The sequence below is a fragment of the Hyperolius riggenbachi genome, chromosome 4, assembly GCF_040937935.1.
Source record: "Hyperolius riggenbachi isolate aHypRig1 chromosome 4, aHypRig1.pri, whole genome shotgun sequence".
NCBI lineage: Eukaryota > Metazoa > Chordata > Amphibia > Anura > Hyperoliidae > Hyperolius > Hyperolius riggenbachi.
Window position 1 is genome coordinate 403,914,024 of NC_090649.1, and position 17,712 is coordinate 403,931,735.

The 17,712-nt window shown below is 42.2% G+C and overlaps 1 protein-coding gene across 1 annotated transcript in view; it reads left to right on the forward strand.

Annotated features, from left to right (window-relative positions):
* The first annotated feature begins 1,164 nt into the window (after positions 1 to 1,164).
* PCSK2 (proprotein convertase subtilisin/kexin type 2) overlaps positions 1,165 to 17,712 on the forward strand; it is a 277,467-nt gene continuing 260,919 nt past the window's right edge. Inside the window, exon 1 of the mRNA XM_068232302.1 lies at positions 1,165 to 1,744. Coding sequence (XP_068088403.1) covers positions 1,571 to 1,744 — 174 coding nt within the window. The 5' untranslated portion in view covers positions 1,165 to 1,570. The remainder of the gene's footprint in view (positions 1,745 to 17,712) is intronic.

Here is a 17,712-nt window from a genome sequence, read left to right on the forward strand (position 1 = left end):
ATAAGAAAGAGGGACACATGACAGTAACTGCAAGCCAGATAACTAGAGATGAAGGTGTTGGGGGGGGGGGGGGGGCCTCTTAGTCTAGTAGCAATCAGTGTGTGATGGGGCGAGTGGGATTTAAGGGCGCACTTTGGTGTCTTAGCCTTGGGTGCTGGAGGACCTTGTCCCAGCTCTGGAGAGATGAATAGAGATAGAAGTAAAGTTAGGTGCACGAAAAGTAGTGTTAAATGGAACTCGAGGTGGGAGTGATATGGAGGCTACCATATGTATTTCCTTTTAAACAATACCAGTTGCCTGGCAGCCCTGCTGATCTTTCTGGTCAGTAGTGTCTGAATCACAAACCTGAACCACGCATGCAGCTAATCCAGTCAGATTTTAGTCAGAAACACCTGGGGCTTGATTCACAAAGCGGTGCTAACCTACTTAGCACGTCTAAAGTCTTTAGACGCGCTAACCAGGGTGCTAAGTAGGTTAGCACTGGATTTCTCAATCATATCGTGCGCTAACTTTGCGCGCGTAAAGTGTTACGCGCGCAAAGTTTTACGCGCGCTAAGTCCCATAGGCTTTAATGGGCACTTCGCGCGGTGCGCCCTGCATAAAGTTTTGCGCGCGTAAAGTTTTATGCGCGAAAAGCATGTTTAGACGTGCTAAGGGGGTTTTCACAGGCGTGCTAACAGTTAGCACTGCTTTGTGAATCAAGCCCCTGATCTGCTGCATGCTTGTTCAGGGTCTATGGCTAAAAATATTAGAGGCAGAGGATCAGCAGGACAGCAAAGAAAACTTGCATTGTTTAAAAGGACACAAATATGTGAGCATCCATATGTCACTCATCTCAGGTTCCCTTTAAATAATACGTGCTCGCTGCTTTAACAAGGCAAACATTCCCACCAATAAGGCAGCACTGCATGCTGAATCCTACAGAACGTGCGTCCGAGGTTCCCCTGCTCTGTGCAGGTCTCAGCTCGCCTCTGTGTGTCTCCCCACCTTAAATAGCTCCCATCAGTACTAGTTCTCCATTCTCCCCTATCTAGGTGTGGAGAATGACATCAGTCTGGCTAACAGTTCCCATCCCTAGTGGGTTTCCCCCGGTACTGAGCGTCTCATTCTTCTGACAGCTGAGGAGCGCCTGGAAGACATGGAGTAACTCTCCAAGGTGCTGAATCAGGAAGCCACTGGCTAGGCACTAATGAGCAACGCTTGACAAAGGAGGAGTGCAGCTCTCGGCTTGTCTCCCTCTCCTCCAGCAGAAAAACCATTGGATGGGAGTCCTCTACACGTGACCTACTTTTATACTGGCTTTGAGCCTGAAATGAATTATAGATGAGGAGGAGCTGAGATGCAGATTTGGCATCAGAAGTAGACTCACATACAACACACATAAGGGGCTGAGTTGCACTGCTTGGCATGATGCTGGAAGGAGATATGCAGTAGGATAAGGCACCTTGGCTGTCCCTTTTAATTTTACTGCTTCAGCATTTTTTCCCCTCTCCTCTCCTCTCTGCATTCTCTTTGCTGACTTGCAGCCTTTGCACTTCACATCTTACCTTCTACAGAACAAGTCAGGAAGATGAAAGGAGGAATCCTCATCCAGTGTGTGATAGCTGGCTTCATGGTGCTGTGTGCTACTATCTCTGCTGGCAGACCTGCTCTCACCGATCATTTTTTGGTGGACTTACACGAAGGGGGAGAAGAGGATGCTAAACAACTTGCAGAGGAATATGGCTTTGGTGGTGCCAGAAAGGTAACATCCATCCCCCCACCCCTCCTTTCCCTTTTTGCATAATAACCTACAGCTGTGCTGTGCTTCCTAAATCCCACAGATTCCTTTGAAAGCTGTGTAAGGGTGGAATCTACCTTGTTATGTAACAGAGCTATCAGCAGAGCACTACAAAAATCACCACTGCCTGCCCACAGTGCTTCCTCACAATAACACAGAGCATTTTACTGTACAAATATTCTGTAAAAAATATTTTAAGGGGACCTGTGATGTATTTTTGGCTTAATCTGCAAATTAAATACTTTTTGGTGTAATTCTGTTCAGTAATGATACAGTATATTCAGTATATTCTATTATTACTAAATAATTGCTCAGCATATTAAATTGCTGCCCTTTTATGCCTATGTAAACTTCAAGTAGTACCATAAAATATTTTTGACATTGTATATATATATATATATTGTTATTATTATTATTTTTTTATTCATATAGCACCAATATCTTCTGTAGTGCTGTACATAGTATAAAACAAATATTGGGTAACATATATAGATTAGACGTTTAAGACACTGTACAATCATAACATCCAGCAATATAAGTACAAATACATACATAGTTAATATGTGGTTTGAGATATCACTAAAAGTGGTACATGTTCATATGGTAAATTACAGCAAAGTAAGAAACAATAGGAGAAGGTCCCTGCCCTTGCAAGCTTACAATGTACTGTATTTACATACATTTTCTCTCACTCTCTTTATATATGTACAGTATATATATATATATATATATATATATATATATATATATATATATATATATATATATATATGTATATATATATATATATATATATATATATATAACATATGTAATGTGACATGACATAAATGTTAGAGCAAAGCAGATCAGATTATTTTGTTCCCATCTCCTAATGTCCCCGATTCTGAATGTGCTTGAAATGAACATCTAAGCAGTTTTTCAAAAAGTTCTGTCACCCCAATTAATAACGATCACCATAGATCACACTGGTATTTTAAGGATGGTGTCACTCAAATTTTAATCACACTATGTATCAGTTTTACAGAGCACTTAGTTAATTAATCCATATCCCTGCATTAAAATAGGCTAGGAGCAATTAGCCACAGAGTGTTGGAATCTGTTCACTATACAGCAATTTAGAGCACTCTGCCATGGAAGGGAATTCAGTGGGCCTGGTTACTGCTTTCATTTCTTCATTAGACAACATCCACGTGTAATGAGGGCATCACATGTAAGCAATAACACTAATACGGCAGCTGCTCTGTGCTGTAATGGGGGATAGTCTCCCTTGAATTGTAAACAGACCAGGGCACTGTGCAGAATTACTGTGGTTGAATTTAGATGTGGCATTAAGCCAACAGACGGTACGGGTCTCATGACTGGGTTACAACCTCTATCATCTCCTGTTGTGTTTCAGAATTAAAATAATTTCCAGGGACACTTAAAACAAATTGTTCCAGTGCATGGCGAGATCACGGTGCTGCAGAGCGGACTCAAGAAACCTTGGGCACGCCAAGTAGCCAGCAGTGGAAAACAGTGGTTTGGTGATATTGACATTTTTAGGTTATGTATCCGAAATCAGCATAGAGAAGAAAGCTATCATCTTGTCTTGGACTTAAATATAATCAGTCAAAGTGGCGTTTCCTTGAAGGAATTTTGTATAATGTAGCATCGATCTGGACGCTGAGAAACAACAACATAATACTGTAGGCGGTTTATGAGCTCCTGCATCTGAGCATCACTCTTATTAGGGGGGTTCTCTTTAAGTGAATGAAGCCATGCAGAACTGGATCGTGTTACACTTAAACTGTTATCACAAGTATAATAATTAGTGTTTATTAAGAGCTCATTTTAGGAATATTAAAAAATGATAAAGGTACTGTGAACAGATGGTGAGAATATAATGGGACGTAGATATTCTTAGACATTTTTGTGCAATAATAGGGCTGTTATTTTTCTTTCCTGACACCAAATTACTAAGATTAGAACTTGGATCAATTAACAGTGTTTCTAGTCTATTAATAGTGGATGACAACTCCTGGTATCTCTGTGCCTGCCTTGTAGGTGCAGCAATTATAATCTCAGCAATTAGATAAGCCAGCATGTTGGCAAAGTGTCTGTTACTCTCATCCAGCAGAGATTTTCTCTTAAACTTTAATCCCTTCTAGAGTTTTGATATTCTCTGTGTGTTTGTGTGGGTTTCCTCCAGGCATTTTTGTTACCTTCTTCCTTCTGTGGCACTACAACCCAATGTGAGCCTTGGCCTCCTCCAGTTTTCTACCCTATCCATCTCGATATTGATTTTCGAGGCTTCTCTGAAGGTTTTTTTTTTAAAAATTGGGTTTTTAAGGGAACAGGTTGCTATTGTCCAACCCCCAGACTTGGAGGGCCAGGGGATTTAGTCGTTTAGTCTAGAACATCACCTTTGATCTGTCCGGCTAGGGATATCCTGGCAGTAGCTAGGGTACCACCAGCATAGCTCTTGGGATCACTTGTTTGTTCAAGCCTCACCACTGCGGCAAAGTAAGGATACCTTCGGTGGGGCTCTCTCTTGCTTCCTTGCCTATTACAAAATCATAGATCTTGGTCAAAGACAGACAAATCTGGAAGAAATTTTCAAATGCCCTTTTCTTCTCTTGATGAAGTAAAAAAATAACTGTGTGAAGTTCTAAAAACATAGATATAGGTTATTTAACGTCCTCCAAAAACTTGCTCTAGACTGTGGTTGAAATATTAGAATGTGAGTTTCTCTGAAGGTCAGTTAGTGACATGAATTGTCCAATGTCCTCTGTAAAGTGCTGAATGCATAAAAATTATAACTATTATTATTATTACAAAGCTGTAGCTCTGTCTAAGCCTGTTGGAGCTTAGTAGTACTTGAGAATTGAGTGAATTCACCTTCTCCCTATGTATTGACAATGCTGTCTATTAGGACCTTTGACATGACCTTCAGTAAGCCTCATTCAATTACATGCTGAATGGGATTAGGAGGTATAAGCATTGTTGCTGGACAGAGATACATGCTTTTGTAGAATACTCATTCAACATGGTTTAACAGCAAAGCTGGCCTGACAGTGGCGGGGATGATGACCGGGAGATAACCAAGCATAATTCGAGAGGGATCCCTTTGGGAAGGATCATACGTCACATTTATACTGTTATGAAGAAAACTGTTGGTATAATACAGTAAACAAAAAATGGATTACTGTTCTTTTGTTCTTCTTATTGCCTTGTTGTGATAGAAGGCATATAATGTGATTGCCGGTACATATCCTTTTTATACTATATATACCAGCATATGAACAGCACAGGATAACACTAAAATGTAAGAAGAACAAGTTTTGATGCAGATAGAACAAAACGTAAGAGTAAAATGTAAACAAAGAAAAAAATGTATTAAAAAAAAAAATGACCAATTGGAAATCATCTTTTTCTGATCTCTAAGCCTTGTCTGAATCTGAATGGTCAGTAGGGGTTGTTGGCAGTTTGTACGTCTGCGTCACTCTTTGCACTGACTTATTGAGCAAGCTTGGAACTGTAATTGTATCCGAAAAGGATTATTCTTGTAGAGGCTTCCTTTTCATGCTATAAGCCACTTAAGTCTGCTGGACTAGAGTGAGATATCTCATCTCCTAATGGTTAGTTGAGTTACCGATTTTCTAGCCAGTAAATGTTGCTCTGTATTAGGTGCAGTAAGCTTCTAAGATGTCTTTAACACTTTTCCTACTCTAGTGGGACAAATTGGACTGGTGGTATTATACACACGAGATAAACCTCCGTATATTTTTACCAATGTGTTCTGTGTCTTTAGGATCAATATTTTATTAAAAGGAGTTGGTAAATGAATGTGTGGATTTTTTTAAACTCATTGTTAATTTAAATAATGAAACTAATAACATTCTACATTCTACTGTACATTATATCAACATAGTAAATAAGATATTTCCTAATGTTATTTCTTACTGCATGTTAGTAGTCTGACAGCAAAGCAGAGTAGCAGGCTTACATGCAAAAACGGCCTCGGGAAATTGGGCACAGGGTGAAGCTGAAAAATGGCTCACTCTGCTCCTCCAAATGTCCCGCTGGCAATAATTACTATTCCCCCTCCAGGCGGCCATGGACTTAGGGGAAAAACATAATTCAGCTGCCAGCTATTGCTGGAGGCTGAAATATGCTGTTTTTATATTAATTTATGTTCCGTCTTTTGACGGCACCCAAATTACTGTCTGAGCACTACTATAGCCGTAATTCACATTACAGCCTATGGTGGTGCATGGTGCGCCCAAATTACCATGCACCGTTTTGCTCTGTTTCAGAGTAGCAGTACTGTTTCAAAGGATAATTACAGTATACGTATGGGTGAAAGGGTGGGTGGGGGGTTAGTGGACAAGTGAGCCCCAACAAGGGACAGTTTTTAACATAATTTAATGTTCTCCCAAAACATTGACAGAACTGTATCAGCAGTATTCAAATACATAATGATTAAAAAAAATTACTTATAATAAATACACTAGTCAATTCCCCCAAATGCCCTTAAGGGCCCCTCTTATCTACTGCCAACTAGCCGAACTAGAAGGCAGTGAGAAAAATAACACAACCAACTATCAATGCAGTTTATATACCATGGCACTCCTTACTCCCACCACTAGGTGGCATTGTGCAACAGATTGCAAATGGCCTCTGTTCACTTCAATGCAGAGACTGTTCTGTCTCTTATGCACTGTAGAAGGATCGGCCTGGAGGTAGCAACAGTGCAATAGGTAAATAATCAGTATGTAAGCTCTGCTGTACTAAACCACTTCAATGTTTGGATGAGAGTTGGTTTAAGCAAGTATTTGGTAACTTTGGATTAATTAGGGAAGGGGGATAACAATTTTGGGTAATACTTTGTAAGTACGCATACATTTTAACCTGTAACTTTGTACTGAGTAAAAATCATTACATATTTATTGACTGTATTTATACAGCACAAGCACATAGGACAGCTATTTACGTAAGAGAGAGTAACCAAGCAGCTCGGGTGACCCAAACCACTAGGAATGTATAGGGGGGATAAAAGAGACCGAAAAGCCCTCCTACTAATAAGCAATGCTTGGTGAAATTTGCCTTCTCAAAACAGAAGAAAACTTGCAATTATTCAGCTATAAGTGAACATTTCTGGTTACCCACAATGCACCACTACTGAATATGCAAATTATTTCTTTTCACCCCTATAAGCAAGGCAAGCATCCAGGTGTATAGCAAGCCTATAGCTTTAAATATTGCACAGCCACATCAACCCCACATGTAGACAGCCTGTTTCAGACTGTTGGTCCTCATCAGTACATGGCAATATAATGTGTAATATTTCCTTCTGTTTTAAGAAGGCAAATTTCACCTATTTACGTAATTCATACAGTACTGCAGAATCATTTATACCTGATATCTATATAATGATATGATATATATTTAATGCACTAAACCTCTGTACATCTCTGTAGAATATTAGACTTCAGTGAATCTCTTCAGAATATCAAATTTTAGCAAATCTCTGTATCAGATCTCAGTACATCTCTGTAGAGTAGAAGATCTCACTGAATTTCTCCTGAGACAAAAGTTTGTATATGTAGAGCAACCAAAAAAGAACACCCAAGTTCTCTAAAAGCTTATCATCTTTATTTTCATGTATCAAAACACAAACAGACCCCACATATAACCCACCCACTCCCCCCTAAAAAAGCCTATCTAGTAGGTGGAGCGCTCCTCACACATGCAGCCACTCATACCAAGACACAAATTCTGGCTCTGGCCTAGAAAGTTGATCAATGATCATATGGGACCTCTAACTGCTGTGCAGCGATATGGGACAAAATCCATTCATGTAGCAGCATTCCAGCAATTCCCCCTCGTTTTAACGATTGGTGACCGCTGCAAAGATGATATCCTATCTCTTTCAATTGTTCAATCCAATCACAAGCTGTTTGTACATCTGGGGTTCAATACACCTCGTTCAACATGACACCAACAACTTTGACTTGGAACCGCCGGTTGTGCTGTGTTCTTGTATACATCAACAATTGCATTTACAGAACGTCTTAATGGGACTGTATCCACGCTGCACAGCAGCACTCACCGCTTCTTCTACCCCTTTAAGGCAACACTGAGCGTTCCAAAACTTGCTGCTGCGGCGTCCCGCAGCTCACTCTGTCCATACTCCGTGACCTCCGGGGTACCTGCGGGCTGTTAGTGGAGTGTTTGGTCCTTCTCTGGCCGGCCAGACAGCGTGCTTTACTGGAGCTTTACTGGAGCAGCGAGCTGTGTTTGGCTTAACCGCTCACACTCTGTCGGCTTGGTGACCACGCCTGCATACGCGTTACGCCCACCTCATCACGTGGGCTTCGTCAGTGCAAGATGCTGTCAGTCTCCGGAGAGACTGTGTGAGCGACAGAGTGTGAGCGGTTAAGCCAAACACAGCTCGCTGCTCCAGTAAAGCTCCAGTAAAGCACGCCGTCTGGCCGGCCAGAGAAGGACCAAACACTCCACTAACAGCCCGCAGGTACCCCGGAGGTCACGGAGTATGGACAGAGTGAGCTGCGGGACGCCGCAGCAGCAAGTTTTGGAACGCTCAGTGTTGCCTTAAAGGGGTAGAAGAAGCGGTGAGTGCTGCTGTGCAGCGTGGATACAGTCCCATTAAGACGTTCTGTAAATGCAATTGTTGATGTATACAAGAACACAGCACAACCGGCGGTTCCAAGTCAAAGTTGTTGGTGTCATGTTGAACGAGGTGTATTGAACCCCAGATGTACAAACAGCTTGTGATTGGATTGAACAATTGAAAGAGATAGGATATCATCTTTGCAGCGGTCACCAATCGTTAAAACGAGGGGGAATTGCTGGAATGCTGCTACATGAATGGATTTTGTCCCATATCGCTGCACAGCAGTTAGAGGTCCCATATGATCATTGATCAACTTTCTAGGCCAGAGCCAGAATTTGTGTCTTGGTATGAGTGGCTGCATGTGTGAGGAGCGCTCCACCTACTAGATAGGCTTTTTTAGGGGGGAGTGGGTGGGTTATATGTGGGGTCTGTTTGTGTTTTGATACATGAAAATAAAGATGATAAGCTTTTAGAGAACTTGGGTGTTCTTTTTTGGTTGTGAAGTAGTGTTTAGCCCTTGTTCTCCTCCCCAACAGGGAGTATTTGCTTAAAATTAATGACTTGTGCACCAGGAGTAATTATTGCAGTCTGTATATGTAGAGCAGTAACATTTTCCTTGTCCATTGTCTCATCTCCATCACTGGGTAACTAGGTCTATGTTTTGGCAGCTGGGTGAATGGGTACAGCCCCTGGAATGGGTGAACTAATGTACACCTATCCCAATATAGAGCCAAAAGTGAGGTGTGTCCACCGCTACCCAGACATAGTAGTACAAGCAGACTTACCAAGGCAGCAGCAGACATTTGCATAGCAGCATCCTCATCCTCATTTATTTAGTCGACTGCAACTCTTTGTGATCATATGAACTTTTGCATTTAGGCAGTGTCTGTCAATCACTCCTTCTTTCAGCTGTTGCATAGGCATGTTCATAGCTTCACGTGCTGCCTATTCAACTTAGCCTCTGCTGTCTTCTTCTTTTTTTCCCCTCAATTTTTGCAAGCCTCAAGGATTTCTCCAAAGAATATGGTCTTCTCATTATGGCCCATATGAAATTAACTTTTCCCTTGAATCATCTCCTAGGTGATATTTTCAGACCTTGACAATATAATGCCCTTTAAACCACCAGCAAACAAGGAAATACTCAAAATAATTTTTATAGTACTCTTTCACCTTCTTTTTGGTACATTTTCACTTGCAAAGTGCTGAAAAGCTATCGAAGGCCTAGTTCACATTATAAATCACTAGCGCAAGTGCTAAGCGCTTTTGTGATCGCTTTTCAAAGCAATTTTCCCTTCGCTTTCAGAGCAATTTGTAATTTATGTAAGCGCTTTTTTAAGCGCTTTTGTTTGGCGATCAGCGCTTTATTTTATTTATTTATTCATTAACACAATCAGGAAGTGAACTATTTGACCTGGAAATTATTCTATTTAATGTTATTTTTTACAAAATCGCTCCCAAAATCGCTTTTGCAAACGATTTTTCTATACCTTGCATTGAAACACAAGCGCTCTTGAAATGGTGTAGGACCCATTTTTGTGCTCGGAAAGAAAGCTCATCGCTGACGTGAGAACACTCAGGGCCGGATTACCGACCAGGCAACAAAAGCAGTCGCTTGGGGCCCCATTCAGAGTCAAAGGGGCCCCATTAGCACATAAACCAGCCCTTGCCATCCTGTCAGCGGTGGCTGGATGGTATAATGGTTAAAGGGACTCTGAGCAGTGCAGTAACTATGGAAAGATGCATATCATTTTAAAGCTCTCTTTCTCCTCTTTCCAATGATATCTAAACGGCTGCTCTATGCCTTTTAGTTTTCGATATTTTCGCGATTTAAATCGCGACCACAGGACGACTTTTCTCCAAAGTCAGCGGTGGCTGGATGGTATAATGGTTAAAGGGACTCTGAGCAGTGCAGTAGCTATAGAAAGATTCCTATCATTTTAAAGCTCTCTTTCTCCTCTTTCCAATGATATATAAACAGCTGCTCTGTGCCTTTTAGTTTTCGATATTTTTGCGATCGAAATCGCGGCCACAGGACGACTTTTCTCCAAAGTCAGAGGTGGCTGGATGGTATAATGGTTAAAGGGACTCTGAGCAGTGCAGTAACTATGGAAATATGCATATCATTTTAAAGCTCTCTTTCTCCTCTTTCCAATGATATATAAACGGCTGCTCTATGCCTTTTAGTTTTCGATATTTTCGCGATTGAAATCGCGGCCACAGGACGACTTTTCTCCAAAGTCACCGGTGGCTGGATGGTATAATGGTCAAAGGGACTCTGAGCAGTACAGTAACTATGGAAAGATTCATATCATTTTAAAGCTCTCTTTTTCCTCTTTCCAATGATATATAAACAGCTGCTCTATGCCTTTTAGTTTTCGATATTTTCGCGATCGAAATCGCGGCCACAGGACGACTTTTCTCCAAAGTCAGCGGTGGCTGGATGGTATAATGGTTAAAGGGACTCTGAGCAGTGCAGTAACTATGGAAAGATGCATATCATTTTAAAGCTCTTTTTCTCCTCTTTCCAATGATATATAAACAGCTGCTCTATGCCTTTTAGTTTTTGATATTTTCACGATCGAAATCACGGCCACAGGACGACTTTTCTCCAAAGTTGGCAGCTCGATTCAGCACAATGCAATGAAATATAAGGAACCCAGGGGGATATAATTACAAACATCATGCTGGTAGGTGTGAGGATGTAATGAATTAGTTGTGGGTATGCTTAAAGGCATATCCACAGGCACTGCTTGGAGTCCCTTTAAGGGCTCTGCCGCTGACACAGGAGACCAGGGTTCGAATCTCAGCTCTGCCTGTTCAGTAAGCCAGCACCTATTCAGTAGGAGACCGTAGGCAAGTCTCTCTAACACTGCTACTGCCTATAGGGCGCATCCTAGTGGCTGCAGCTCTGGCGCTTTGAGTCCACCAGGAGAAAAGCGCGATATAAATGTTATTTGTCTTGTCTTGTCAAATGATGCCGTGCGCTGCTGATTGTCTTCAGAGCCAGGCTCTCCTCCTAGGTCCCCCTCCTGCTACTGTGCGCTCTGCCGCTGACCACTCCACCCTCCCTTCCCACAGAGAACCACAGCTGCAGCAAGAATGATAGCAGCAGATGGCAAACGCTCACTCACCTATCCATGATCCAAGCAATAGAGATCCCGTCATCTGAAACCCATCTGTCTCTTCTACAGTGCAGCCGCTCGCTCTGAACTTCCTGATTCTCAGATCAGACATGAAGTAGGAAGTAGTAATAGTAGTAGTAACAGAGCGGCAGCACTCTAGAGGAGACAGATGGGCTCCGGATGACGGGACCTCTATTGCTTGGATCGCAATAGGTGAATGTGATTCATCTGGTGCTGTCATTCTCCCCCACTGCGGCTGCCTTCTCTGCTGGACTATCGTATTCACTGGGATGGAGGCTGCATGGTGGCTGTCTAGTTTGGGAGGAAATTGGTTGTTCGGCGGTGGGAGTGGTTATGTAATTCTGTCTGGGGAACGGCTTCCGGTTTGGCGGTGTCCAGAGCTTTCTGCTATTGCCAGGCTGGAGATGCAGGGGGAAAGTGCTGCTGTGATATCTGGCGCCCTCTTCACAGGGGTGCCCCAGCCCCTAAGTGCAAATGTCCCAGCCATTCATCTCTCACTCTGCATTTTGCCGCTGCTATTCCCTGCATTGTGCACCCACAGAGGAAAGCGTGCTGTTGCCCATAGCAACCAGTAGCTCGGCTGCCCGGTGTGTGCGACATATTGCTGTGCAGCTGCATCTTCTGATTCTATTACGACATGATCGGGGGGCCCAAATCAGTTACTTTGCTTAGGGCCCCATTTAGCCTTAATCCGGCTCTGAGAACACTCACATAGAACAACATTGCACAAGCGCCTTTAAAGCGATTTTAAAAATCGACAGTGCTTAAAAAAATGAAAAACCGCTCTTAGTGTGAACAAGCCCTTAAGGAGAAGATGACAAATTATCTCCTAAGAGAAAACTCAGGAGAAAAAGTGAATTGCATGTAAGCCAATGTGACCAAAATACTTGAGTTTTAATAGTAGTAGTGAGTGACCCTTATAGTAAACACTCTGCCTTATTTCTTTAACTGGTTCTGGATGACGCTAATTGAAATCTATGTTTTTTTCCTGTTTTGATGATCTAATACCCGCCAGGGTGTAGATTTCACATGACCGCCTCCTCGCGTTCTCACTGCTTTCGTCACTCCCGCCGATCTCGTCGCTGTTTCCCCACCGCAGGTCACACGCACTTTGTGTTTATACATCAAGAAATTGTTCATCTATCTACACCATTCAATCTTCTGAAAAATTGCCCTCAATTGATTAAAGGAAACCAGAGACCATACAAAATAAAGGTTTTATGTATACCTGTGTCTTCCTTCAGCCCCATGCGCATGGATCACTCCCACACCGACGTCCTCAGCCTTCTGTATCGCCAGTACTGGGTCCTGTAACTTTGGCCAGTTGAGGCCAGTCTGCGCAAGAGAACTGCGCTCTCTCGAAGTGTCCCTCCGGCAGCCACCGGCGAGATCCAGAAGGCTGGGGGCGGTGACGTGGGAGTGCGCATGGGGGCTGGAGGAAGCCCCAGGTATGTATAAAACTTTTATTTTGTATTTTCTCTGGTACACTTTAAGCTCATCTCCTGTCTTTAATAATGTTTCTGAGCTGTTTCTAGTGTTATCCCCATGGTAATAAAGCATGTAATATTCACTAAGCAATTTAACTCAGGCAAACCAAAAGTTTACTATTTTGCCTTTAAGGAACACTATCGATTTACATGTGTTTTTCAATTGAGATAGGAATTGTTTGGGAAGTGCTTTTAAGTACAGCTGTATACATTTTCAATGCTTATCTCTTTGTTTACTGTGATCAAATTCCTTTCACACTTCAGTTTTGCCAAATCTGACGGCAGAGTAAATCATGAGGGGAAGGGGAATTAATCACACTACATCTGTTAACCCTGTGTGTCAGTGAAAGCTCTCAGCAGCTGCCTGTGTCCTGTGTCTCTAACAGAGCTGTCTGCAGAAAGCAGAGGAAATGTATGTGCAACATAAACATTTGTAATAGTGTGTGAAACCTGACACCAGAGGCATTTCATATAGCTCTGCTTCAATATTACACTGTTTTTAGCGTGTCAGACTGCAGAGATTCTTCTTTTGCCTCTGATATTTGACATGAAAAGTAGGAAAATGTTTACACAATTACCTAGACATTATTTGTACATTGTCATTTTAGAATACTTGGTTTGTTAGTGTACTTTTAAGTTAAGGAGAGATCTCTAAAGTTAACGTTTCAATCCTTCAGGGCCCTTTCACACATCAAAGTGGTGCAGTGCGGTATTTTTCCTGCACCCCTCCGCCCGTGCAATGAAAGTCTATGGAGACTGTCCTACTGGGACGTTACGGCGCAACACAAGGGAAGTGAAGTTTTCACTGCAGGTCAAGAAGTATGTTAATGCTGCGGCACTGCGTTAAATTGCAATGATCTGCGCTGGCCCATTGGCGACGCGTAGATTTTTAAAGAATCACCGTCACGACGGCAAGTGTGCATCACACGTGTGTGGCCAAACAGGGAACACCGCGCTATTACGGCCTAAAGGCCTGTTTTTGACGGTGCGTCAGGTGCGACACACTGCATCAGTGACAGGCTGTTAATGCACAGAGAGGGAAGCAAGTGTAACATGTGAAAAGTTATCACCTGGCCTGAGCTGTCGTTAAGCGAAGTGTTACTACAGACTGCAATGTAAAGTGAAGCATTCTAAGCTGTCGGCTTTACTTTTTACTGAATTATGCAGACTGGGAATCTGTATAGATAAAAATATACACAGCAGGCACACAGAGAGGGTGGGAGAGAGAGAGAGAGAGAGACACCAAGCATAATATGTGTGTATATATACACACATGCACAGACACAGACACACACACACACACACACACACACACACACACACGCACACACGCACACACATATAAATTTACACACAGAGGCACACACACACGCCCAGTCACAGCCTCTCTCTCTCCTACCCTGGCTGTCTACACAGGCTAGCTGTAATCGACCTGGCAGCAGGAGGGGTGGAGCTACATTCTGCCTGCAACTGCTCCTCACCTCCCTATACTGCATGTGAAAATAACTACAGAGGTGATAACTTAAGGATTGATAAGACTACACTCTCGGGGCCATATGCAATTCACTTTTTCACCTGAGTTTTCTCCTAGAAGATACTTTTTAATCATTGATTTTAAATAACATTCCACCACTTTTCAACTAAAAAATTACCAAAAAGTAGGTGAAAAAGTACTATCAAAATTATTTTGAGCATTTTCTTGCTTTTTAGTGGCTTAAAAGGCATTTTATTGACACATTTCAAAATAACACCTAGGAGTAAACTCAGTAGAAAAAGGGAATTGCATATGGGCCTCACTGTGAAAACTTATCACTAACATTAAAGCGAACCTGAACTCAGAATGTCTTCTCTGCTCTAAAAGATACACAACAGCATAATAAACTTTAAACAAAAAAAAACATTTCTTTGTTAAAACTGATACAAATCCTAAAATAAATCCGCACTGTTTATACTTCCTGATTGATGGAAGCAGACATATTGTTAACAGCCTGTGCTTTCAAATGAACTTATCTGCCTTATCTGCAGTGGCAGTCATGTGACATAAGGGGGGGATCAAATTACAACTTGTGATGAGACACAAATGAGGGAGAATTAAACAGGCTAATCTCTATAAATACATACAGGGTGCATTTCTCTATGTTTTCCTTCTGTTCTGTGCAAGAGTTCAGGTCCACTTTAATAAGGCAAGCTTCTTTAGTGAATTAAAGAGACTTTACTTTTTTAACATGCAGTCATGTGAAGCAGTATAACCGCTGCTAAAATGTCGCTATCCCGCAGCAAAACGAGGGGTTTATACCCCCCAAATCGCCCCTGCAAAATCCACGACTTTCTTGGTCGTGGATTTTGCTGCTCTTGGAGGCAGAGCTTTCAGCTGCAGCTCTGCCTCCATGCGCATCAATCTGCCAGCGGATCTCCGCCTCTCACCGCCCCTCTCTGTGAAGGAAGATTGAGAGGGGCGGGAGAGGCGGCGATCAGCGGGGATTGATGCGCTGAGAGGCAGAGCTGCAGCTGAAACCTCTGCCTCTTCAGGAAACGCTCCCCGGGCACCACAGAGGGGATTTGGGGGGTAAAAAACCCTTGTTTTGCCGCAGGATAGTGACGTTTTAGCAGGGGTTATACTGCTTTTCATGACTGCATGTTAAAAAAGTAAATTTAGACTCGCTTCAGAGTCTCTTTAACACTGAAAATACTGATCGATGTGTGGTGATAAGGTTTTCGCTTACCTTATTATCACCAGCATGATCTTAGTGAATTGAAGCTATTATTCAGTAATTTACCGCATTTGCTACATTGAAGCCTGTTGTATTTGCTGCCATATGGGTTACACTCTCATATGGCAGCAAATCGAGGCAACTGAGGCTTCATGGATGGAATAAGAGGCGCACAGGGCCCGACTGGCCAGCATTTCCCTTTATACTCACATGTGTCAGGTAGCCAGGCCAGTGTTATATGCGCCACCCTGTATAATTGTTGTAGAGGGTGATCGACACCCTAAAAAAAGAAGACCACAGAAACAACAGGAGCCCAAATGGTGCAGTACGTCACAGGTTGAATGGCAAATCTATTACAAAGGGTTGCAGTACTCACAAAGGAAGGTGGCACAGGGGGCAACTAACCACTGAAGGCAGGTGGAGATTTATAAACTTGACTGCACTAGGTGGGGAAAAGGTGGAACTGGATGAGGTCGCACTCTTGGCAAAACAACAAAGGACTGACCAGTGGCAGAACCACTGGGCACCAGAGTGCACCCCTCCTAAGGGCCCTTTTCCACTAGCGATTGCAGTCGTTTAGCGCTAGCGATTGCGTTTTGTCACAATTTTTTTTTACGTAATCACAATTTTGTATACGCAATGTACTTGCATTGCAAATTCACTTTAAAAATCGCTCCCAAACAGGAACGTAATTTGTGCAAAATCAAATCATGGTAGTGGTGAATGCCTACTGCGATTCCTATGTTAAATAGCAAACCTAGCAATGTAAAAATCGCTAGCGTTTTGTGATTCAGCACTGCAGTGGAAAAGGGCCCTAAGGAGAGTGAAAAGCACAAAAGGGTAAGAGGTGCCCAATAATAGATAAAACTGTGTTAAAAACAACTAAAATAATAAAGGGAGAGGTGTCTTACCTCAATAACGACACATTCATACACATATGAAGTTTAATTATGCAAAGGCTACATATTTTGTAGCCCACTTCCCCAGGCCAAATACAGTGCCTAAAAACATCAATTTAAAAGGAGCTCAGTACTTGTATCTATGTACTCAAGTACTGAGCTGACCTTTTAAATTGATGTTTGTAGGCACTGTATTTGGTCTGAGGAAGAGGGTGTTAGACCCACGAAACGCATTGCCTGTGCATAATTAAGTATGAATGTGTTGTTTATGAGGTAAGCCACCAATCATTTTATTATTTTAGCTTTTTTGAAAACAGTTTCAGCTATCGTTGGGCTCCTCTCGCCTCCCCCCCCCCCCCCCCCCCTTTGCATTTTGTATAATGTTTCCAAATGTTTTGATAAAGTTGTTAGGGATTTGCAAGGTTGAATCACCAAATACTAGTACTATTGTTATTCTTTTGTTGTCCCTGCAGTGGAATGCCTCCCACTCATCCTCTACCAATCCTTTTCCAAAGAGCAGATCATGCTGCTCAGGCCATAGCTAAGCAATGTGTCAGTAAAGCAGTTGTTTCTAAACTGTCATCAGTTTTTCGTGACAGTTATTGAAAATACTGTATGTTTTAGTCAGCCGCATACATATTTATTATTTTTTTGTGTGTAAACTTTACTCCCAAGCTTTAAACACCTACAGCCAGCAATGGAATTCAGATGTCACATAGCAACTGACAGTTGATATCTTAAAGTCTGAGTCCAATTTATGGCCATAGCTGAGACAAATGTTTCATATGTCAGCTCAGTGGCATCTTGTGCTCTCATCGGTCTTCCAGTTTGTTGTTTTGTTAGCAGACAGCTGACCGAGAGAGCTGAAGACCTGAAATAAGAATCAGTATCGTTTTCACTCATTGTCATCAACATCATAAAGTTGTTCGTTTGGAGCTAGAAGGGGCCATTGGTTTCTATAAAGTAGATCTTTACCTTGTTTTGATGTGTGTATTTTAGTAGAAACATTTTCAAAATCTTACATTACCCATGTTTGTATAGATAGGGACATAGTCACTAAAATATAAAATTAT